This window comes from Brassica oleracea, chromosome C4 (assembly GCF_000695525.1).
Source record: "Brassica oleracea var. oleracea cultivar TO1000 chromosome C4, BOL, whole genome shotgun sequence".
Taxonomy (NCBI): domain Eukaryota; kingdom Viridiplantae; phylum Streptophyta; class Magnoliopsida; order Brassicales; family Brassicaceae; genus Brassica; species Brassica oleracea.
The window spans coordinates 45,381,246-45,405,307 of NC_027751.1; the positions used below are offsets into that span (position 1 = coordinate 45,381,246).

General features: G+C 36.6%; 3 protein-coding genes and 1 pseudogene across 5 annotated transcripts; 2 read left to right on the forward strand and 2 right to left on the reverse strand.

The window, feature by feature from the left end:
* Nucleotides 1-4,073: 4,073 nt before the first annotated feature.
* On the forward strand, nucleotides 4,074-4,934 carry LOC106339018 (annotated as a pseudogene).
* Nucleotides 4,935-7,587: 2,653 nt separating this feature from the next.
* Nucleotides 7,588-9,003, forward strand: LOC106337362. Its single transcript, XM_013776459.1, has one exon. It carries the CDS (start codon nucleotides 7,750-7,752, stop codon nucleotides 8,854-8,856), a length of 1,107 nt encoding a protein of 368 aa, XP_013631913.1. The 5' UTR covers nucleotides 7,588-7,749; the 3' UTR covers nucleotides 8,857-9,003.
* A 3,946-nt stretch (nucleotides 9,004-12,949) lies between these two features.
* On the reverse strand, nucleotides 12,950-15,940 carry LOC106342655. Of its 3 annotated transcripts, none has more exons than XR_001269849.1 (3): nucleotides 14,515-15,940; nucleotides 14,053-14,250; nucleotides 12,950-13,662 (listed from the first exon to the last, which is right to left on the reverse strand). XR_001269849.1 is itself a non-coding variant. In XM_013781652.1 (2 exons), exons 1-2 carry the CDS (start codon nucleotides 15,774-15,776, stop codon nucleotides 13,416-13,418), a joined length of 1,509 nt encoding a protein of 502 aa, XP_013637106.1. In that variant the 5' UTR covers nucleotides 15,777-15,933; the 3' UTR covers nucleotides 12,950-13,415. The 3 variants fall into 3 exon arrangements, 1 of the variants encoding a protein (XP_013637106.1); XR_001269848.1 differs by having other exon boundaries at nucleotides 14,053-14,253; XM_013781652.1 differs by lacking the exon at nucleotides 14,053-14,250 and having other exon boundaries at nucleotides 14,515-15,933.
* Nucleotides 15,941-21,040: 5,100 nt separating this feature from the next.
* On the reverse strand, nucleotides 21,041-22,029 carry LOC106339020. Its single transcript, XM_013777857.1, has 2 exons — nucleotides 21,646-22,029; nucleotides 21,041-21,529 (listed from the first exon to the last, which is right to left on the reverse strand). Exons 1-2 carry the CDS (start codon nucleotides 22,027-22,029, stop codon nucleotides 21,041-21,043), a joined length of 873 nt encoding a protein of 290 aa, XP_013633311.1.
* Nucleotides 22,030-24,062: the final 2,033 nt, after the last annotated feature.

Consider the following 24,062-nt stretch of genomic DNA (forward strand, 5'->3'; position numbering starts at 1 on the left):
TTAGAAGAGAGTTTTGTTGAATCTAAGAAGCAAATATGTCTTTGTAAGAATATTGATATGCAAATTGTTTGGTATACTTCTGGTTCATATGAGATTAAAGATGTGTTGATTTTGTTTTGATAGGCAGAGAGATGTACGTATGGGGAGAGGATTCTAGGATCAAGCTCTGAGTATGTGCAGAGCAATGTAAGAGTTATTTTATTGGTGAATTCCACATCTCTCTTTACATCAATTTTGAAGTTGTTTGTCTTCGTCTTGAAATTTGGAACATATTACTCGTTATTCTTTGATCCTCGATACTATTTCCAAGTGAATGATCAGTATGTTAGGAACAAACTCAAGGTTGTTCTGTTTCCTTTCCTTCACCGGGTGAGCTTGTCTTCTCTTGCCTCTTTCTGTTTGAGACTTTCTCAGACCAGCCATTAAGTAAAACTAGTTCGTGTTTTGCTTCAAACGATCAGAGACATTGGACTAGAATCTCTGAACCAGTTGGGGGTAGGCTCTCATACAAACCTCCCATCTATGATATCAATGCGCCAGATTTGTACATTCCCTTTATGGCATTTGGTACGTACGTTGTTCTTGCTGATCTTTCACCGAGACTTAATGGAAAGTAAGTTCTTATGACCCTATGCATCTCTCTCAGCGTTTTGAGTCTCAGGGGTTCAGTGATTGATGGACACTGGAGATTTTTAACCAGAATTCATGTAGGTCTTCTTATTGGTACTTTTTAGTAGAAGTTCGAACATTATTGACATTGTATGTGGTAAAGATTCATGTTTTATAAACAATTTTCATCTCATGGTATCTTTTTCCCATAATATTTTTTTTTTAAAAAAACTTTTAATTAAGAACCTTGCAATGGAGCATAAAAATATTTGAGTTTCTTAATGTTGTCTCTTAACTCACTTTTAATACTTAAAAATATTAAAAAAAGCTTAAGAGCCCCTAAGTGTTTCTTAGGGATAATGATGTTCTTAGGTAGTCTTAGACCCGCTTCCAAAAGTACATAGTTCTCTCACGTGGCCCACTTCTTCGATTATCATTGACCATTTCAATCATTCATCACTAACTCTACTTTCACTTTTTTACATTTCTATATTTGTTAGCTAACAAACAAATTATGCTTTCTTAATTTGGTGGTACAGAAATAAGAAAAACAAGCTTTATTTGCTACCAACAATATAACGGAAGCATACGATCAATCTAAATAAGGAAAGGACCAAGATTCGGGGATTAAAAACATGTTTTGATGCTAATCGAACCTCTGACTCATGTGCTATAATAGGATAGCATTTACCATTTAGCCTTTGAAACTTTCTTTCATTGATCGGAAATTGTCATGCAGTAATATAATGAATGATGTTATCATCTTAAATCAAGAGGGCTCAATTTGAATCTGCTAATGTTTGTAACTAACGATGAATTTGTTTGATTAATAAAATCGAAGAATTAGACGGAAAATAAAACAAGAGAACTCAATTTTTCTCCATGTGTTATTTCAATTGATCAATAATTTACATGCCATGTTTAAGCCTCTACTTCCGACGACTTCCATCACAATGTTGCCGGTAAATGGTTGATTGGTTTTCTTCGTAATACCCGCAAATTATAAAATTACAGATGGTAACCGTTATTTACATATATATATATATATATATATATGAAAAACGGTGCGGAAAAAACCAAGATTGTTTATGACAAAACAAAAAGATGGTGATATTTACATTCTAAAATTTCAGTTAGTTTTATACTACCAATTGATATAACTTTTTTTATTACCACTTGATATGACTTGGTCAATTTGTTTTTTATTCTATGAAAGCGAAACCTCAACCTATATTTTCTATAATCACAGAAGCCGTAAATTAATACATACATGATACATTTATAAATAAGATACTATACTTTATTTATTGGGAAATTGCATCTAGTAGCTAAGAAAAAAAAACAAAAAGAAAATATACTGTATTTATTTTTTCCGTACTAATTAGTTTTGGTCATATGCATGGATAGATATGTGCATCAGTGCATGGATCTAAGTAAACAGATGCACTGATGAGCCTAGATTAGAAATGAAACATGTGCACGTGTTCCTCTGTCTCCGTCCATATCCTAAGCAACAAAGTTTGCAAGCAGATATTTATATGGTATTCATAAAACAATTCGGTTGCCTTGGATTCCTCCTAAAAATTTCGAGTTTAGCTTTTGTGATTACATTAACTGTACACAAATACAAGAATATAAATTTAATTTTGTACAGATAATTCATAACTGAGAAAAATGGAAAATAGATCTTAATCAACAGAATGTATAAAATGATTGTAGTGTCAGAATAAATAAAACACTAATTTATTCAGATATCAGGAATTCAATGTGTATATATATATGAAAATCACAGTGAAAAAACCATTTTCCTCTATAATTTTGCTCATGAAACACACCAATTTTTTAATTCAATTTTTCAAATAAAACTTGTATTCAGAGCACCTCCAATTGGGGTTTTCTCATTGGAGTTCTTAATATATGTGTTATGTATATATATATATATGTATAACCAATTGTGGGGTCCACAATTTTTATGGAACCGTATAGGTAAAGGTTTTAAAAATCCTTAAAAACCTTTATTTATGGGATTCCACAATAATTGTAAACCCCACAATTATTTACACATATAATATATATATATATATATATATATATATAATACATATACTAAAAAGAGACAATTGGCTGAATATACCCAAATTACCAAGAAATTAAGAAACTACTTTAAATCAATAAAAATTCATATCCACTATAGATATTTTGTCATATTTCCCGTTTTATTCATGCCCTAATTTTTTATATGTTCTCTTTTTTGCCCTAAATTTTGATTATATATACTACAATATTTGTTAACCGCTAGGATAATATTAGTTGAATAGATAATGATTAAGTTAACATGTTAACATAATTTATAACTTCTAACAGAATATATATATATTAGTTAACGATTCCTACTTTAACCATTTTACCAAACGATGTAAAAAGCGATAACATATTTTGTAACAGTTAACCAAACATATATCAGCTAATCATAATATGTTATATATAATATGAATACAAAGTTTCAACGTAAACTATTATGTGACTTGTTTTAACCTACTAACTTATTCATAGCATCTAACAAACTATTTATCAGTCAAGACAAGCTATTTTTTTTTAAAAAATTACAAACCGTTTTAAAAGGTTGTTAACATGTTTTATAACACCTAAGTAAACATTTATCAGCTAATGATAATATATTTTGTGAAAAAATCAGCATCCACCGGTTTAGTAACAACTAACCAAACATGCATATACTCACAATATTTGATTTGTAGCATGTAATCAAACAATTATCCGTTAACTTAATAAATATCGACTACAAGCACAATAACTTAAATGTTAGATTCAGGTTTCATCAATGTCGGGAAATTTCTATATTTCTTGATTATACAAACCATCACCACAACCATGAGCTTTTACCGGCGAATGAATCGAAGAGATCTCACATGTATATTAAAAAAATTTCTTAGACATTCATATCATGGCCAGATTGAGTAAAAGAATAGAGATGACAGATACAAAAATCATGTGAGGATAGTACTCATTAGATTCATATTCTGTATTAATTGAAATATACGTTTCCGTTGCTGATTCACATCGTTGGAAACAGAAAAGATAAGGAAAAAAACATTTGTAGATTAATAGGAAAAAAAATTGTGTTTGATGATTTTAAAAATAAACAAGAGAGACAAATAAGAAGATTGTTCAGATAGAGAGAGAATGGTTCAGATAGTTGGGGCAAGGGTAATTTAGTATTATAAAGATATCAACAGTGTCATAATTAGTCCTAGGGTATTTTGCAAATATTGGTTTTTTTGGTGTATTTAGAACCTAATTTCTGTATTAAAAACTCCAACGGGAAAAACCCCCATTGGAGATGGTCTCAGTTTTGAAACCGTAGCGTCTGAGTTTTGATCATCCTATTCTTCACAATCAGTTTCATCACAATCAATTTCGCAATCAATTTCGGCGCTGATACCTCCGGCGATGAACCCGGCGGATGTTGCCATGGTGCGCATGCAAGCCGACGGGAGGCTCCTGGTGGTCGACCGGAGGAACTACAAGAGCGTTTTGGACGCGATCGCACAGATGGTTCGCGGCGAAGGCATCACGTTGCTGTGGAGAGGTTCGTCGATGACGATAAACAGAGCGATGCTCGTGACGGCGTCGCAGCTGGCTATGTACGACTCGGTGAAAGAGACGATTTTGGAGAAAGGGTTGATGAGAGACGGGCTCGGGACTCACGTGACGTCGAGCTTCGCAGCGGGGTTTGTGGCTTCGGTCGCGTCGAATCGGTATATGTGATCAAGACGAGAGTGATGAATATGAAGGTGGAGGCGGGGGAAACGGCGCCGTATAAGGGAGCGGTTGATTGCGCGTTAAAGACGGTGAGAGCTGTAGGGATCATGGCTTTATACAAGGGGTTTTTGCCGACGGTGTCGAGACAAGCACCATTCACGATGTTTATGCCGGTGGTGTTAATATGTTTTCATTCTATGTTTTCTATTTTGAGTGAAAATTCAAGTAGATAGATTTCTCATCTAGGTAACGCATCATTTTAAAAGTTCTGATCTTTGAATCCAATTTAATCATCTGCCGACAAAACTTTGTCTCTTTTACTCAGACTATCACTTATGGTTTCATTTCATTACTGATTCTAAGTTCTCCCTTATATACTTCATATAGCAGACCAGAGCAGTGCATCTCTTATCAAGTCAAGGCTTTATTGAACTGTCACAGATTTCAACCAATCATCGACAATGTCTTCCTCTTCTGCTACTGTTGCTCAAAAATCTGTTTCCTCCTCAACCTTTGACAATCTCAGCCTTGGTCCGACTTCTTAGGTGGTTGCTGGCTGGATCCTCTGCTTTTGGGATTGAAGGAACATGAAGAAAAATGGTGAATTTGTGGGTATCACCATCCTCCTGCTAGATGAAAAGGTTTCAACATTTCTCTCTTAACCTGTAAAGATTATCAAAAAAAATTTAAGTAAATTTACAAACTAACATATAATAAAGCCTTACTTGGATTCAATGAAGGGATCTGTATTTGCATATCGGGAAAACAAGGCTCTGTTTTACTTCAATCAAAGACGCATATTCAGATAATAACACTGCGTTCACTTAGAACAATTTAGGACCTTATCTCTCCACGTTTGATTGCAAGTTTGATAAAAGAGATTCATCAAAAGTTTGTAGTTTTCTTTGCAGTGTAACATGTTCATTAATTATATTTTTGTGTGGTGGTCTGACAATAGTGTTGTTCTCATTAACATATTGTTTTGGTCTGTCGGTTTTATTTTAGGTGTAAAACCTCGACTGATGGAGGCTAAGATCGAGATGCTGAGATTTACTCTGGTGAATCAACCGGAGTTTCAGTGAGTTATCACATACTTTATTGAATGAACACGTACATCTCTGAATCCTTGAGTAAAATAAGTTATGATTTTGTTGGGTTTCCTTAGAAAGAAGAAAGATTAGGGTTAGCATGCATTTTGGATCTCTGTAGTTTGTAAAAAAAAAATGTTTTGTGATAACGACTGAACCAGTGAATCGTTCTGTACTACCTGATAGAGGCTAATCCAAGAATGCAGCTCTGCCATCTGCATCACAAGAGACTTGTGGTAGACTAGATGTGGAAGGCATGGACCTTCAAAGAACTACTTCTAGAGAACTAGGAAACTCATTGCAGGTTGTGATATTTCCTTTATTTTAAGTATAGTAGAAGGTTCATGGATATATGATATATTTATATCCTTTGTAGGTAGTAGTAAATACAGTCGTACACAAATAAATTTAAACATTGTAATTTGCAGAATTGTAAGTGTTTTATGTGAAAACTAACAGTTTCAAACATGCATATTCAGATTTTATTGGTTGATTGAAAAGTATTTCTAATAAAAGATTTTTTCTGCATTAACCTGTCCCAAAAGAAGTTATAATAGTTGAGCTATTTTTGCCACTAACTGTACGCATTCAAACTTAAAATAAAATCACGTACTTGCAAGTTTTGCATTTTTAGGTCCGAAATAGTCATGACCTTCATCATTCTCTTACCTATTAAATCACAAACTTAGACTACAAAGCTGCAAAAAAATAAAGTCTCAAAGAAAATCTAACATACAAATTTACTACAACTCAATACCCCACCATAAATCTTTAAAAAATTCAAATATTCGCATGCAAAAGACCAATTCAGAACACACCAACTCCTCATCCTTAATATAAAGCAACAACATCTTCGCAGTGTGCGTGAGTGAACACAACATCATGTACACAAAATTAGCCAATACAGCAACAACGTCCCCGGCAGAAGAAGTGAGGCAAATGCGAGAATAATAATAATGTAGTTTGTAGGTTTGCAACTCAGATTGTAGGGCATGATCAAACCGTACGAGTTAGAATTCTTAAACCATTTTTGTATATAAATTATTTTCAGAAACACACAAAACGTCTATGCAATGTGTTTAATCAGATTTAAGTTAAGAGTTCTTCAGAGTTTTTGATTAGAAACCTAATTCTAGACCTCAGACAGTGATAATTTTTGTATATATCTACCATTTATAAATTTTAGAAAGCTTTTAAATTGGGTTTGAAGTTCTCACTAATACTTGTTTTCGAGAGGTCATTCAAGACCATGTTTAAGCAAGTATCTCAGCCTTGCATAAAGGGATGACAGAGCACACAAACACTAACCAGCAAACAGGAAAAAGCTAGAACATCAAATAATAGTATTAATATTCAAAATTATTTCCAAAAAATCTGATTAATTAAATAATTAAAATAAGAAACTGTAAAATTAATATTACATCAACAACGGTAAGAAAGTAAACCTTCTGTAAATTTACAAATAATAATATTTCAAATCATGAAGCAAAATTTTCTTTCTATCACAAACAAACTTAAAAAAAAAACACAGAAATTAAATAGCAACAATAAATGTTAAATTTAAATTTTGGTTAAAAAGGTTGAAAAAATTATTTTGGTTAAAACGATAAATTGAAGACAACAAATAAAGAACGGGTATACAAGTCGGTGATACTTTCTTTTAAAGACAAGTACAAAAATGAAACTTAATAATTTTAAAACCATCAAAATTTATAAAGTACTAATTATAAGCTTTACAATTGTTTTACATAAAAATAAATAACCAATATAAAGAATATATAGATCTTAACTTATAATTTAGTTAACCTTTTATTAATCTTACTAATATCCTACATAAAACTCCAATAAAACACAACAAATTATTTCAAATAGTTTTAAATTTGATTTATGTTTATAATTCTATAACAAGTTTCAGTGCTTATCACATTTGTTCGTTTTTAAAATATAAATATAAAAATTAAACTAATATTGTAGGAAAAAATTCGGACGTAGCGCGGAAAACCCTCTGGTACTACTAATAAAACTAAAAAAGATGAGACAAATATTCTAATGCGTGTTAAAAAAAAAAAAAAAAAAAAAAAAGACATGAAATAGCGTGGCACCTACTCTTCTTCTACTTCTACCTTTTGTAACTCTCTTGTCTTCGTACACCTTTACCCTCCTTTCTCCTCTTCTCTTCATCATTTCTTCTTCTTTACACCTCTCTCCAATGGTGGAAACTGCAAAACACTAAATCCCCTCTCTCTCTCTTTCTCAATAACAACTCTCGTGAATGGCGGCGCAAAAACTTGGGTCGTTGTTACGTCAGCATTTCTTCTCTCTCTTCTTTCTCTTTGTCGGCTGTTTCTTGTTCCCCAAAGGAAGTGACTGTAAACATAAGAAGAGGAAGAAGAAGAACCTTAGAACGGTTTCTTCCGGTTCAGGTTCCGGTTTATCCTCTCCTTGGTCGTCTTTAAAACGGTTCTTCTTATCCACGACGAGGATATCTAAACCCCGCAGCCAAACGCATCCTAACGGTCAGTTAACGACTCTGACTTCCGCTAGATCCTCTCACAACTCTCTCGTCACTCTCATTCAACCCGACCCGGAAACCCGTAACGAGTCGGATTCTCCTCTGAGCGACGAGATCTTCTCTTGCGCGACGTGCGGAGAGGTTTTCCCCAAAACAAACCTCCTCGAGCATCACATCGCCGTCAAACACGCCGTGACGGAGCTAACCGACGGCGAATCGAGCACGAACATCGTGAAGATCATATTCAAATCGGGCTGGCCCGATTTGAACAACAAAGCCCAAGAGATCCATCGGATCTTGAAGATCCACAACAGCCCCAAGATCCTCGCGAGATTCGAGGAGTATCGAGAGTTCGTCAAGGCCAAAGCCGCTCGCAGCTGCAGCGGCGGAGGAGGAAGACGGCGGGACGACGAGCGGTGCGTCGCCGACGGGAACGAGCTGCTGAGATTCTACTGCTCGACGTTCATGTGTGACCTAGGACAAAACGGTAACTCCAGTCTCTGCGGCCATCAGTACTGCAGCGTCTGCGGGATCATCGGAGCCGGATTCTCGCCGAAGCTCGACGGGATCGCGACGCTCGCGACGGGGTGGAGGGGACACGCGGCGGTTCCGGAGGAGGTGGAGGAAGAGTTCGGGTTTATGAACGTGAAACGGGCCATGCTGGTTTGCCGGGTCGTGGCGGGTCGGGTCGGGTGTGATTTGATTGCGGATGATGACGTGGACAAGAGGGATGGAGGGTATGATTCTCTAGTTGGGGAAGGGAGTGGGAGTAAGAGTGGGGCCCTGTTGAGGATCGACGATGAGGAGCTTCTGGTGTTTAATCCAAGGGCTGTGCTTCCTTGTTTTGTGATAGTGTATACTGTGTAAGCGTGTGATTATGTCTGTGTTATATAGACTTATAGTATAATGTTACAACTCGCGAGATTTTTGTGAGGTTTGGTTTAGATGTAATAGTGAAGTGTGAACGCTTAAGATGATTAAAAAAACTTTGTGGTGTCTTTCGATATGATCCAAGCATCTTTTGAGAGGTTGTGTGACAAATGGAACATTTGAAGTGTAGTAGTTTCTGATGTATAGTAGTTTTTTGTAAGTCTAATTCGTATCTAATAGATGTTGATTGAAAAACATTAGCATGAGACCAGATCTTACGGAGGGAGGAGTTAACCACTTACCACTAGTTGATCTTTCTTGTTTTCTGTATTTTAAGGAAGAAAATGCTAGACAACTAGGAATGGAAGTTTAATAATGTAATTATGTTACTTTAAGATGATACTTATGGCATAATTAACCCTAGCACCCCAAATGGGGTGCTTAATTTTTTTTTTTTTTTTTGGTTTTTGTCTGGTTAAAAAAAAAATATATTAAAAATGAACCAATTGCAGGTCGCCACGTGTCAGTGGGGCCCGCGAACAGTGGGAACAAACGACGCTTACTGCACTTGTTTAAGCGCTGATGCTTTTATTTTTTTCTTTAAAAAAAAAAAAGATTAAACATCTGTGTAAGCACCCCGGTTAACGGTGCCTTACTGCTTTTAGTTAGAAAGTTGATGTTGAAAGAAATGTCTCTTGCATTTGTTGTAAGCAATGAACGAGTAACTGTGTAAAGAATTGAACGAGTGAAAAAAAAAACAGAAGATTTCCTTTTATTCTTTGTGATTTAATATTTTAGAATCAAAGTTGTTGGTTTGGTCAGCTTACATTCCATGAGATGCAAACTGATGGAGACCGCATATCACAACCAAATCAACATGTAAAATCATCATTTGATCGATGTGACTCATAATTTTTCTTTTTTATACTCTCTCCGTTTCATAATACTTGATGTTTTGCGTTAGTGCACAAAAATTAAGAAAATTACTTTTTTCCTAAAACAAAATTTAAAGATATAATTTTAAAATCAGTTAACTAATTATACAAAAGACGGTAAAATCTAATTGGTTGTACAGTTTTCAATAAAGTTAAAGTTAACCTTAAAATCTCAAAACTTTATGTAAATTGAAACAAAATAATCCTTCTAAAACATCATCTATATTAAAACGGAAGGAGTATTAGAAAATTGGTCACAACTCTCAACGTTGCGCCACAGATAGAGACTGGGCATAATATCTGATTCACTACTTCCTTTGTACCCAGCTTGAAAAAGCATGCTATGGTTAAGTTTCACGCATCGTAATTAATAATTACTGAATCAGTAGTTAAAGGAATGTGAGATTTGATATTGGTAACACCTACAAGCATGAGCAGGAATGAAAAACCAATAGCGTTTCTCGATAAAATAAAATAATACTGCTCCATTCCTAAATATAAAATGTTCTAGATAAAACACATTTATTAAGAAAATTACTTTTTATCTAAAAATTATTATTAAAAATATAAATTAAAATTATTCAATTCATTACAAAATATAACTATTAAATTTGATTGATTATACAGATTTTGATAAAGTTAATGTTACCTAGAAATATGAAAACATCCTACATATTGAAACATAAAATTTTTTCTAAACATCTTACATTTCGGAATGGAGAGAGTAACATTTATATTTATTACTATATTTCAATTATTTTCAAACAATTTCACCACTAATAAAACTACAGCGGTAGAAAAAATTATTTTCTTCTTTGTGGAAGTTTTTCTGCCACCAATTGATTCTTATGATTTGCTATTATCTCTCATTCTTTTTCAATACTTGTTATTGTTTTTATCATCAGAAACCTATTGAGTGACGGAGGGAGTAACATTTATATTTATTACTATATTTCAATTATTTTCAAACAATTCCACCACTAATAAAACTACAGCGGTAGAAAAAATTATTTTCTTCTTTGTGGAAGTTTTTCTGCCACCAATAGATTCTTATGATTTGCTATTATCTCTCATTCTTTTTCAATACTTGTTGTTTTTATCATCAGAAACCTATTGAGTGACGGAGGGAGTAACATTTATATTTATTACTATATTTCAATTATTTTCAAACAATTCCACCACTAATAAAACTACAGCGGTAGAAAAAATTATTTTCTTCTTTGTGGAAGTTTTTCTGCCACCAATAGATTCTTATGATTTGCTATTATCTCTCATTCTTTTTCAATACTTGTTGTTTTTATCATCAGAAACCTATTGAGTGACGGAGGGAGTAACATTTATATTTATTACTATATTTCAATTATTTTCAAACAATTCCACCACTAATAAAACTACAGCGGTAGAAAAAATTATTTTCTTCTTTGTGGAAGTTTTTCTGCCACCAATAGATTCTTATGATTTGCTATTATCTCTCATTCTTTTTCAATACTTGTTGTTTTTATCATCAGAAACCTATTGAGTGACGGAGGGAGTAACATTTATATTTATTACTATATTTCAATTATTTTCAAACAATTCCACCACTAATAAAACTACAGCGGTAGAAAAAATTATTTTCTTCTTTGTGGAAGTTTTTCTGCCACCAATAGATTCTTATGATTTGCTATTATCTCTCATTCTTTTTCAATACTTGTTGTTTTTATCATCAGAAACCTATTGAGTGACGGAGGGAGTAACATTTATATTTATTACTATATTTCAATTATTTTCAAACAATTCCACCACTAATAAAACTACAGCGGTAGAAAAAATTATTTTCTTCTTTGTGGAAGTTTTTCTGCCACCAATTGATTCTTATGATTTGCTATTATCTCTCATTCTTTTTCAATACTTGTTATTGTTTTTATCATCAGAAACCTATTGAGTGACGGAGGGAGTAACATTTATATTTATTACTATATTTCAATTATTTTCAAACAATTCCACCACTAATAAAACTACAGCGGTAGAAAAAATTATTTTCTTCTTTGTGGAAGTTTTTCTGCCACCAATAGATTCTTATGATTTGCTATTATCTCTCATTCTTTTTCAATACTTGTTGTTTTTATCATCAGAAACCTATTGAGTGACTACCACTAATGGTGCCCTAAAGCTCTTCCATTGTATAGGGGAACATCCATGGTGCATAAAAGAAAGAAACGACAGGAAAGAAGAGAAACATAGACAAAAAAGAATAGAAATGATTTGATATCAGGTTCAAGAGCACCAGAACTCTGATACCATGAAAGTTGATGAATTCTCCTTGATCTGATCATCGTATTTACGTGGCTATGTACAACCTTACGAAAAATAAATAATTACAACCGAGATATATATAAAAAATCTAAATATGAGCATAATATTTTAGATTATATCATTCACTATACTAGTAGGGAAATGTTAGACTCTGGTTCCAAATCCTACAATTGGCAAAATCACCTTGTGGTTCATTGTAAAGTAGCACGACAAGCTTTAAGATAATTAATGTCTTGGATCCGGTTGAAACAAGAAACCATATGTTTTTCAGTTGCTAGTTATCCGAGAAAATTTAGAGTAATTTCCCACGAAGTATTCTTCGACAGACTAATTCATATTGATGGGACAGAATTCTGGAAGCGCTGGTTGATGGAGCAAGAAATATAACACATATGTTCATGTTGAGATATGTGTTTCAGGCAGCTATACATTCATCAATATGGAGGGAGAGAAAAAGGTGCAGACATGACAAACTCATAAAACTGCAACTACAGATATTCATTTCATCGATAAACTGGTTCGAAATAGGATCTTCTCTCTCAGTCGAGGAAGGAGAAGTCGTCAATAAGGCCATGACAACTTGGTTTGCCTCTCGGCAGTCCTAGTTTAAACGTTCTAAAGCTTTCACTACGTTTAGTATCTTTACTTATATTAGAACATTTTTACTTATATTAGAACATTGAAAACAATGTCACACATGTTGTAAAATTTTTTTTTTGAATTGACTAAATTTAACATTCTTTTAAAAAACATGTTTTTTTTTGGCAAAATGAAGAGGTTCGTGGCTTTTAGGCAAGACAGAGGGACTGCTTGTTATCGTAACAAAGGATGATGTCGGTGTAAATGCTTGCCTTGAGATATACTATTACATCTTTCAGATTTCCACTCTATATATATTGTTGGAACAATTTTTGCAATCCTACATTGCTATGGTTTGGAGTTACCAGATGGTTTCAGGACTAGTCCATCCTTACAGCATTCCTAATTTACCCAAGATGGAGCTATGCTTTCCTTACTAAATACCCCTAAGTAGACTGAAGCTGCGTTGCTATTAGTAATTTGACAATACCCTATTTGCGGACCAAACAAATGAAATGTACCCTCTTATACTCTTAAATCTACGATATAGGCCCAACAGAAGATCCATAACCCCATGATGATGGAATATTTTCGTCTTTTTCACTAGACCAATTGCAACCATAAGGATTTAACGCTTTTCACCACCGTGACTATAATAAACACGCATATACATCATTAATATGCACATATTTATATTTATTAGTTTGTATAGAATGTTTACTTAGACGTGATGATGGACGGTCTTAACTATATGGTGTCTTCCTGAGACTCGTCGAGAGGGAAACACGTCTCATCACCGCCAGTGTTCCATAGAAAATTAGCGTAATTAGCGGCATAGAAAGAGTTGGTGGGATCGGCATCGATTGCTTCCAAGAAAGTCTCCTCAGCAGCCCAAAGATCGTCCCGTGCTCTCCATAAGAACGTGGCGTATTTGCTCAGGGCCTCTGCGTCTTTCGGTTCCACTTCTACCGCTCTTTTGAAGTATTCTTCTGCTCTGTTATACAAAAATATCATGTGAGACACTAATTCACTAGATATAAAAGAATATGAGATGAACAAAATCAGAAATTTCATCAGTATGATGTTTAATGAGGAATGCTACATGTTTAAAATACTTTACTAAGCCTCGGCTTACTCGAACTCCAAAAGCCTAACTGAATTTTATAAATATCGAATTTTTTTATATATTTGTACTCAAAAGAACTAAATCGAAAAACCAATCAAACGGCCACACCTACTTACTACCAACGAAACTACAATACTAGTACTAATTAAGCTTAGATATATTAAAGCCAATGAAAAAAACATGTGTTAGTTTGTTTGGGTGGTGAATAAATCTAGACTAGAGGACAGATTGTGAGGCAAAGACTTCAGACAAAGCCACCTTTTAACTTGTTGGATTCTGGTGGGGTGTCTTTAAAGCTCCACCGTAAACTCCACTATCATCAGCCCTCAAAGACTCGAAGCTCATTGGCTTGAACTAATCTTATGTCTTTATTTATTCCCCGCTAGATATTTTTATGCACTGTCTTATTACTCCAAGAGGAAAAGAAATGGTTCAACTCTCTTGGTCGAATATATTCTGCTGATGATTTAATTTAAAAAAAAAAATTAAATTAAATTTCCACAATTATGCCCCACTAGTGAAATAGAGAAATCATCGAGCACTACGCCTACTTTTGACTGTTAGCAACAACTTGCAGCCTCATAATTCACAACCCAAAAAATCTACTAGGAAGCTTCGAACGAACCTAACTTCGAGTTTACAAAATAAAATCTAATAATTAAAAACAAAATTTAACCGAAACAATGATTAAGATGTGACAGTAAAAAATTGTTTGTTTACCTGTCATAGTCATTAGAGACGATGTAGAGGAACTGAGCATAGTTAGCGAGAAGCAGAGGATTATTAGGCTCTTGAGACAGTCCTGTTTGGTAGAGAAGCTCTGTTCTGAAGTAATGAATGTCCTCATCTGCTTCTTCTACTCGAGCATCCAAAGGAGACACGAACCGCTTCCTCGTCCCGTGATCCAACAGTGCATCGTCTGTATTTGAAAACTGCATTTGCTCTGCTTCCTCCACAACCGAATTCCACAGCCTGAGTTCGTCTTGTCCCGACACTGATGTCTCCTCTGACTCTGTTGTCGTTGACCCGAGCGTTGACGAGACTCCTTCGGGTATGCTTGTTCTGAACTGTTCTGATCCATCATCGCCATCAGTTCCGCTCAACACCGGCCGGATGTTCCCGCCGCCGCCGCCATTGTTGTTGCCGCCCAGGGAAGCCGTATTCCCGTTGGGAGACGATACAAAGAACGTTTTGACAACCGATGATGAATCGAACTTCTCGGTTGTTAGCTCTGTCACGGTGGTGGTGGTCGGAGGAGGAGCGGCTGCGGCTGCGGCTAAAGCAGAGTTGCTACTGATAGAATAAACGGTGAAGTTCGCGAGGAGTATCATCACATAGACCATCAAGGTAGGGGTGGCGGAGAAGACCTGCTGGAACAGCCAAACGAAGGAAGCGTGCATCTCTTCTCTAACTCTAAGCAAGATCCCTTGCAAGTCTTCGTAGAAGAGAACCTCTCTCATGTGCAGAGTGAAGCTCTGGAGCTCTCGGATCATGAACACCATCGAGGAGAAGGCCTTGCTCATCGACGAGAAGGCGTTGCTCTTCTTGACTCCTTCCTCCCATTTTCTCTTCTTCTTTATCATACGAATCGAGAGAGGAAGGTCCACACTGTTCGCTTTCATTTCGATCTCGATTGAATCCATTTGTTTTCTCTCGTCGTGGAATCTGAGAGTTAGCTCTTGGATCTTCTTGGAGAACTCTTCGTCCCAGAAGGGATCTAGGCTTGCGCTAGAGACTCTTCGAATCGAATGAGTCCTTGTCGGTGTGGATGGTTGCCATAGCTCGCAGGACTTGGAGCGATGGAGCTTTGTAGGAGTTCCGAAGAGAGCTGAGCGGTTCAGTCTCTGACAGGATGGAAACGGCGCGTTGTGACGTCGTTTTGAAGGAGATGAGATGGCTCTGGAAGCTAGGGTTTGAGAAGAAGAAGAAGGATGAGCCGCCCATTGAAGGAATGGAGAAGTGTATGCTACTTTCACACCCATTCCAATTTTCGATAGAAAATTTCTAAAATTCGAACTTTCTCGGCAAAACTTTCTCGGGAAAATGCTGAGGCGGGGTAGCACGAGAGGCAGGTCAGCTCCAAATTTAGTAAGTGGAACGCGGAGAGAGAAAGTGAGACGATGAGCTTTTATATACACAGACGCGGAGCAAAGTGGTTTGTTTTAGTTGCACGAGTTTTATCAAAAATATCGAAAATATTATTTTATTTTATTAATTGAAAAATAAATACTACAAAATATCGCCGGGTTAGAGCCGGTTGAACAGCGACGCGCCACGGAACTTGACAAACAAGTAGCCGGTCCCTATAATATGATTAACCGGAGATTCATAAGGATTTTTCATTTGACGGTGTAAAATAAGCCACGTCTGAAATTGATTTTCTTCTCCCAACTATTGGGATTCTAGTTTTCGTCGTTTTTCTGATTTAGTGAAATACTAAAAAACTAATCAACGGTCTCGGACACGCCATGTAGACAGACGAGTGGGGTCCGCAGTTTACATGTATTTTGGTAACTGTTGCGATTTACGTCTATGTTCATTTTCTGTTTTTTACTCTCTTTTTTTCTTTTTCTTTTTATTACCGAAGATGATATGCGAGTCGCTTCTTGGTTTAATATGAGTTACTATGTGCTATATAATGATTGTACCAGATAGTTAAACAAGTGATGAGTGAAATGCAGTGCTCGTTTTGGGATTCTTCTCCAATGGAAGGAAAGTGAACTACGTTGGTTAATTTATCGTATGCGTGCATCGATTGAGATATATTTCGAGCTCGTTATATATGGTGAGCCCGTAAGTTACTTCGTATAACTACATGTCAAACCTAAGTTAAACCATCAAAATCAATTGAATTCATTTTAGGTTCTGCCACCATTTACAAAACCAACCACTCTGAACCAAACCAAACGGAACCCATAATAAACAAATGTCGAGAAGAAAAACTCAAGATGTGATAGATAACTTGTTTGAACGTGCCAAAAACCTAGAGGGGTGAAAAATCGACGATGGAGAAGGAGAGAACAATGTGCACCAACTTGGCCATAAGATAACGTCGTTGAGACAAGGACGTCGGAAGAAGGTGAAGAATTGACGGCTCTCCTTTGGTATCTGCTCTTATCTTCTTAACGGTTGATATTTATTCTTCTTTCATTGGACTCTCACACTACATCGATATAATTTATTCATTCCCTAGGTTCATTTAATATCATTTAATGCATGTACGGTGGAATCTTTCTTTCTTTATTATCGTCTATATTTGGACCGTCGAGAAAATTCGTAAAAAGAAAAAATTGAGGAAACATGGATTTTATATGATCTTTAGATCGTCTCGTGACTAGTGTTGGGCATATCGAAATATGTAACTGCTGTTAGATAATTTTAGTATTAAAAATAATTTTTAAAACATGCAGTTCAGAGGAACGTAATTATCTCCAGCTACTTTCATTTGTTGTACGTCTAATTCATACATAATTTTCAGTTATTCTCAGTGTGTGCTGCTCTTATTTTACATTTACCATATTACTTATTTCGGTTATACCAATCATACGTTCGTTAGCTTTCAACTATGCTAGCTAGTAACGTCTCAACTTTAATTGATGTGTGGTGTGATTGTATCGGAAGAAGAATGTTTGATGTAAAATGAGAGCAAACTACTAAGAATAGCCGAACATTATGTACGAATAGGTGTATAACAGATAATAATCTTTCTCTTTCACCAAAAAGAATACTCTTGCTCTAATTATTAGCTTGGTTATAGTATTGTTCATACACAGATCTAGAGGTACATACACATACATTCAGTCATAGAAGTTATTAAGCAAGTGATTCATGATTTGATCTGATTTAGATGCATCAAGCGCCAATGGTAATATTAGATATACATCTAATATTGTATGACTGCAATCGTCGGAAGACGAACAGAAGATGTAAAATGCGAACATATAGATTGAAACTTTTTTCCTGAATAGACATAACAAATCAAGTTGTTTTTATTGCAATAAGTTAAACTTTATTTTGGGCTATCCTTAATCATGGGTTCCAATAATCTTATTTGGCTAAATCCAAAGTTAAGTTAAGGTTCTAGAATCTCTCTAGAAAAATCATAAAAGATCATCACCTTCTCAAGTGTTCTGGAGATCTCCTTTGGATAAGTATTAGTAGAAAAAATCTAGATATTATAATAGAGAGTTCTAGAGATTAAGATAAAGTTTGTAAGATATTTTGTACTTTTAGAGCCTATAAATAGCTCCCTCCTATTAGCCAAATGTATTATGTTGGGACTCAAAGATTATCAAACACAATTTTATTAGTTCAAGAAAATATCTCAAAACTTAAGCTCTCACAAATAATCTCTAAAACTCACAAGTTCATGGCACACCTCACCATCTTCTTATATGGAGATATATATCCTAAACTCATTAGGAAAACACTATTTGTATTTGTCTATTTCAACTAGGATAAAGATAACTTGATTCCTAAGCTATCTTCAAGTTTATCTCCAACATTCACCCTCTTAAACTTGAAGTCATCACTTAGCAAATCCTTTACTCCAACTAGATCTCTCATCTCTTTAAACTTTGTTCTTCCCAAAGCTTTCGTCAAAATGTCGGCCTTTTGGAGACTTCCTGCGACGTGTTCTACTTCAACCTGATCATTGTCAATGCATTCTCTAATGAAATGATATTTCTTATGAATGTGCTTACTGCGACCGTGAAAGACCGGATTCTTGGTTAATGCTATAGCCGATTTATTGGCTATACGAACTACCACTTTCTCGTTTGGTTTTTCCACCACTTCAGCAAACAGTTCCTGTAACCATATTGCTTGCTTGGCTGTTTCAGTTGCTGCCATAAACTCAACTTCACAGGATGAGAGTGCAACGGTTTCTTGCTTCTGGGAGCACCACGTGATAAGACAGTCGTTTAGGTAGAACATGTGGCCGGTGGTGCTTCTTCCGTCGTCGATGTCAACATTGTGACTACTGTCACTGTAACCAATCAGTGTTGAGTCGCTTGAACGCTTGAAGTCTAGTCCATAGCTGAAAGTTCCCTTTACATATCTTAGTATCTGTTTTAGTGCTTTAGTGTGACTCTTTAGGCTCGTGCATGTATCTGCTCAGCACTCCAACAGAGTAAGATAGATCAGGTCGCGTGTGTAGTAAGTATCGCAAACACCCTATAACTCTTCGAAAGTCTTTCTCTTCTACTCCTCGTTCTTCCTAGGCTTTTGATAACTTGAGTCCGGCGTCCATTGGTATTTGAGTGGCATTGCATTCGATCATGTTTGTTTCCTCAAGAATTTTTTTTGCATAGCTCTCCTGCCTTATGGAGATACCACCGGTGTATTGTAGCACTTCAATACCAAGATAATACGTCAACAGTCCCAAATCCGTCATCTCGAACTTAGTTGACATATTTCTCTTGAATTCTTCGATCATCTCTACCTTAGAACCTGTTATGAGCAAATCATCAACATAGACTGCTACAAGAAGAAGATCCTCATCCTTCCTTAACCGATACAGAGAGGGCTCTTTGGTGCATTTATCAAACTTCAAGTCTCCAAGAGTCTTGTTGAGCTTCTCATTCCACGCTCTCGGAGCTTGTTTTAAGCCGTAGAGTGCTTTCTTGAGTTTATAAACATTCCCTTCACTTCCTTTGACCTCATAACCCTCTGGTTGGCTTACATATACGTTTTCTTTCAACTCGCCGTATAAGAACGCAGTCTTTACATCGAGGTGTTGCACTTGCCATCCATTCGAAGCTGCCAATGCTATGATGAATCGTACAGTCTCTATACGAGCCACAGGCGCGAAAACTTCTTCATAATCTACTCCATGACGTTGTATATATCCCTTCGCTACCAGCCTTGATTTGTGTTTGTTTATCATACCGTCTGAGTTCGGTTTGATCTTAAAAATTCATTTGAGACCAATCGCTTTGGCTCCAGGAGATAGATCAACTAAGTCCCACGTGTTGTTCCTTACAATCGACGATATCTCATCATCACAAGCATCCATCCATACCTTTTCTTCTATCGCATCAATGAAGTCGTATGGTTCTTCGTTTAATAATAAGAGTAGCCTCTCTCCCCCAATCTCTGCTAGGTACACGTAATCGTCGAGATAGCTTGGTGTATTCGTTATGCGTGTTGATCTTCTAAGCTCTGGTTGAGTTTGATCCTCTTCATCTGTAACGTCTTGAGAAAGTGGTGAGACCGAGTCTTCTTGTTCATCTCCTTCGTCTTCTTTGTCGTGTGCATTCTCTGCTTCCTCGTCCTCTCTTATGCCTTTGTTTCCAAAATCTCCAAACAAAATTTTAAACTTTCCTGGCTCATCACTTGTCTCTCTAGCTGAATTGCTCCAGTTCCATCCCTTGCTCTCGTCGAAAACAACGTCTCTACTCACGACAAGCCTTCGGTTCATTGGATCATACAGACGGTATGCTTTGGACCCTGGTTCTGTCCCCAAGTGTACTAGTACTCTGGTTCTGTCGTCTAGCTTCTTTAGGTGCGGTATGTCTGACTTAGTATATCCAATGTAATCGAAAACTTTGAGATGTTCAATGCTCGGTTTGCATCCCTTAAGAGCTTCATACGGCGTTGATGTTTAGAGTACTTTAGTTGCGACTCTATTGATCAAGTACGTCGAATGTCTAACTCCCTCACCCCATAAGTAATTTGGAACCTTCATATGCTTAAGAATGCTCCTGGTCATCTCCATTAGGGTTCGGTTTCGTCGCTCCACCACGCCGTTTTCCTGAGGAGAGTAAGGTGCTGTCAGATGTCGGTTGATCTCTAAGGTCTCACAGTACGAATTGAACTCGTTTGACGTAAATTCTCCTCCTCTGTCGGTTCTTAGAGTTTTGATTGTTGCTTTTGTCTCTGCTTCCACCATTGTTTTGAATATTTAGAACTTGGCGAAAGCCTCACTCTTCTCTTTCAAAAGTATAGACCACATGTATCTTGAATAATCGTCGATAAGAACAAAGATGTACCTATTATTTCCAGCCGTAGGAGGTGAGATTGGTCCGCATAAGTCTACATGTACAAGTTCTAATGTTTTCTCAGCTCGATATGAACTTGAACTAGGGAATGGACGTCTTGCTTGTTTGCCAAGCAAACACGATGCACACGTTTCACTCTCGACATTCAGTTTTGGTATACCTATCACCAATTGATCCTTGATCATCATCTTCATTGATCTCGTTCCAATATGCCCTAAGCGTGCGTGCCACTTGCTTGTCTCTGTTTATGCAGTGACTTGATTGCATTCGACATCAACTATATCCATAAGTACTTTGTAGAGACGGTTCACTGATCTCTTAGCTTGCACAATGAGCTTTCCATCTTTATCATGTAGGGTTAGATATCCATCTTTCATCTTGATCTCACACCCTGATTCTGTTGCTTGACCGAGGCTTATTATGTTGCTCTTAAGATCCGGGATGTAGTAGACATCAGCTAGTACTTTCTTTGATCCGTTTTGGCTCACGAAAAGTATAGACCCCTTCCCTTTGATGTCGATTCTTGAATCATCGCCGAATCGTACTTTCTCTGTTATTGATTCATCAATAGTTTTAAAATAATCATGTTTTCCAGTTATGTGATTACTAGCCCCATTGTCCAAGTACCAAATTCTGTCGTTGTTGGAACTATCTTCGAAATCCTTCGGTTTCACATTCTTTTCATTAAGGTAGACAACTTCGTGCATGAGCAATCTGTTAGCTTCTTGAGTGTCCTGGGCTTTGTTCTCATATGTTTACTGAAGCTTCAGTAATCTATCTGGACAGCCAGAGGCGAAGTGTCATGTTTTGTCGCAACGGAAACACGTTATCTTTGACATATCGAACTCACGATAATATCTTCCTCTCCGCGACCTCTCCCATTGAACCTTCCTCCTCGTCCTCCTCGTCCATTATACTCGCGATTTGATTGAGTGCTTTGGTTATCCGAGTTTGCGTACATCAATTTGTTTTGATCTTCGTTATCTGCTTCATCTTCGCCTACCCGTTCCTCATAAGCCTTTAAACGTCCAATAATATCTTCAAAGGTTGTGATGTTGAGATCGAGAACCTGCTCCAGCGACGCCACTATGTGAATGTATTTCTTTCTCGGTAGACTTGAAAGAAAGTTCTTTACTATCTTTGACTCGTCGATATTTTCTCCTAAAGATGCAGATTTAGATGAAATTTCAGATAGCTTGCCGACGAAGTCATCAATAGATTCGGTTTCCTTCATCTTCAAGCGATCGAACTCTGCTTTTAGGGTTTGTAATCAAGCTTCTCTAACTCTGTTTGCTCCTAGATGGCGTGCCTTTATCGCATCCCAAACCGTTTTTGCAGTCTCTATATCACCAAGCTGAAGAATAAGTGTTTCGAGAATAGATTGGAAGATGAGAGCGATGGCCATATCATTCTTGTCACTCTCGGTTGTCTCCACCTCAACTATTTCCCAAACTTTATGTACCTTGAGAAGGATCTTCATCCTAATAGCCCAGACAGTGTAATTGATCGAGCTTAACATAGGGCACTTAAAGGACGACAATCCCTCCTTCGGTTTCACGCTTACGATTGCAAGATCACTCATCGTTCACGCTTAGGATTTTGCTCTGATACCAATTATTAGCCAAACGTATTATGTTGGAACTCAAAGATTATCAAACACAATTTTATTAGCTCAAGAAATAACTCAAAACTTAAGCTCTCACAAATAATCTTTAAAACTCACAAGTTCATGGCACACCTCACCATCTTCTTATATAGAGATATATATCCTAAACTCATTAGGAAAACACTATTTGTATTTGTCTATTTCAACTAGGATAAAGATAACTTGATTCCTAAGCTATCTTCAAGTTTATCTCCAACACCTCCTCTCTCATTTGTAAATAATAAGAGAAGTTCAACAAGAAAGTTTTCTTAAAGAAAAAAAAGTGCTCTACTCAAAGTTCTCTAAATCTCTTTGAGAGTTCTTCCATATTATTCTTCATACTTGGAAGTTTTCTTGTTTCTTTCGGGTTCTCGGGTATTACGGTCTTGGGCTAGTGCTAAGCATTATCAATAGTGGTTTCTCTACATGGTATCAGAGCTATTCTAATCTTGTGCTCATCAAGATCAGGGTTTAAAGAGAGCTCGGGTTTATTCGAAGTATGAAATCAATGGGTCGTGTTGTTGGATTGGGAATGAAAATCTTAAACCAATCTAACTATCGGTTATGGAAGTCATGCATGGAGTCATACTTGGTGAGTGGGGACTTATGGGATGTCGTCGGTGGTAATAGCACAACACCACCAAGGGGAAATGCTGCAACCCCGGAAGAGGCAAATGAGTGGACACGGAAGAATGCCAAGGCGGAGTTTGCTTTGAAGAGATCCATATCTTCAAGTATATTTGAGCATGTCTCAAGATGTACTTCCGCTAGTTCCATTTGGCAAACTTTAGATCAACTATTCAAAAAAAAAGAATGAGGCCAACCTACAATTATTGGAGAATGCGCTTGCGAATGCGAAGCAGGGAGAGTCTTCAATCTCAGAGTTTTTTATCAAGGTAAAGAACCTATGCTCCGAGATTAATACTCTAAATCCGGAGGGGTCAATTTCTGAAGCACGGTTGAACGGTCCATCATTCGAGGTCTACGGCCTGAGTATACACTGTTTGTGACTTCGGTTCAAGGATGGGCTACACAGCCTTCCTTGGAAGAGTTTGAAAATTTGCTAGCTTCGCAAGAGTCATTAGCCATGCAAATGTCAGGAGTCAAAATCAATGATGACTCGGGAAGCGCCTAGCTCGGAGACAACAAAGCTTCAAGGCGAAAAACAAAGATGGAGGTTCAAGACACAATGATGGAAGTGAAAGATCTTCTATGGATAAGAAAAAGTTTAAGTGCTACCGGTGTGGAAAGCTTGGGCATTTCAAAAGGGATTGTCGAGTCAAGTTGAAGGAAACAAATATGGTGGAGTCAAAAAGTCATACGGAAGACGAAGAATGGGGGAAATGTTTCACGGTGGAGGCTACACATCCAGGTACACCCACAACTAAGAACTTGAGAAATGATTGGATTGTAGACTCGGGTTGTAGCCATCATATTACCGGAGATGAGAAGTTATTTTCAGTCTTCAACGTCATGACGGAAAAGAAGCCATTATTACCGCTGATAATTCAATCCATCGAGTTGAGAAGGAAGGGACTGTTGTCATTAAAGGAGATGATGAGGAACCGATCACCCTCAAGAATGTGTACCATGTCCCTGGAGTAAAGAAGAATCTTCTTTCG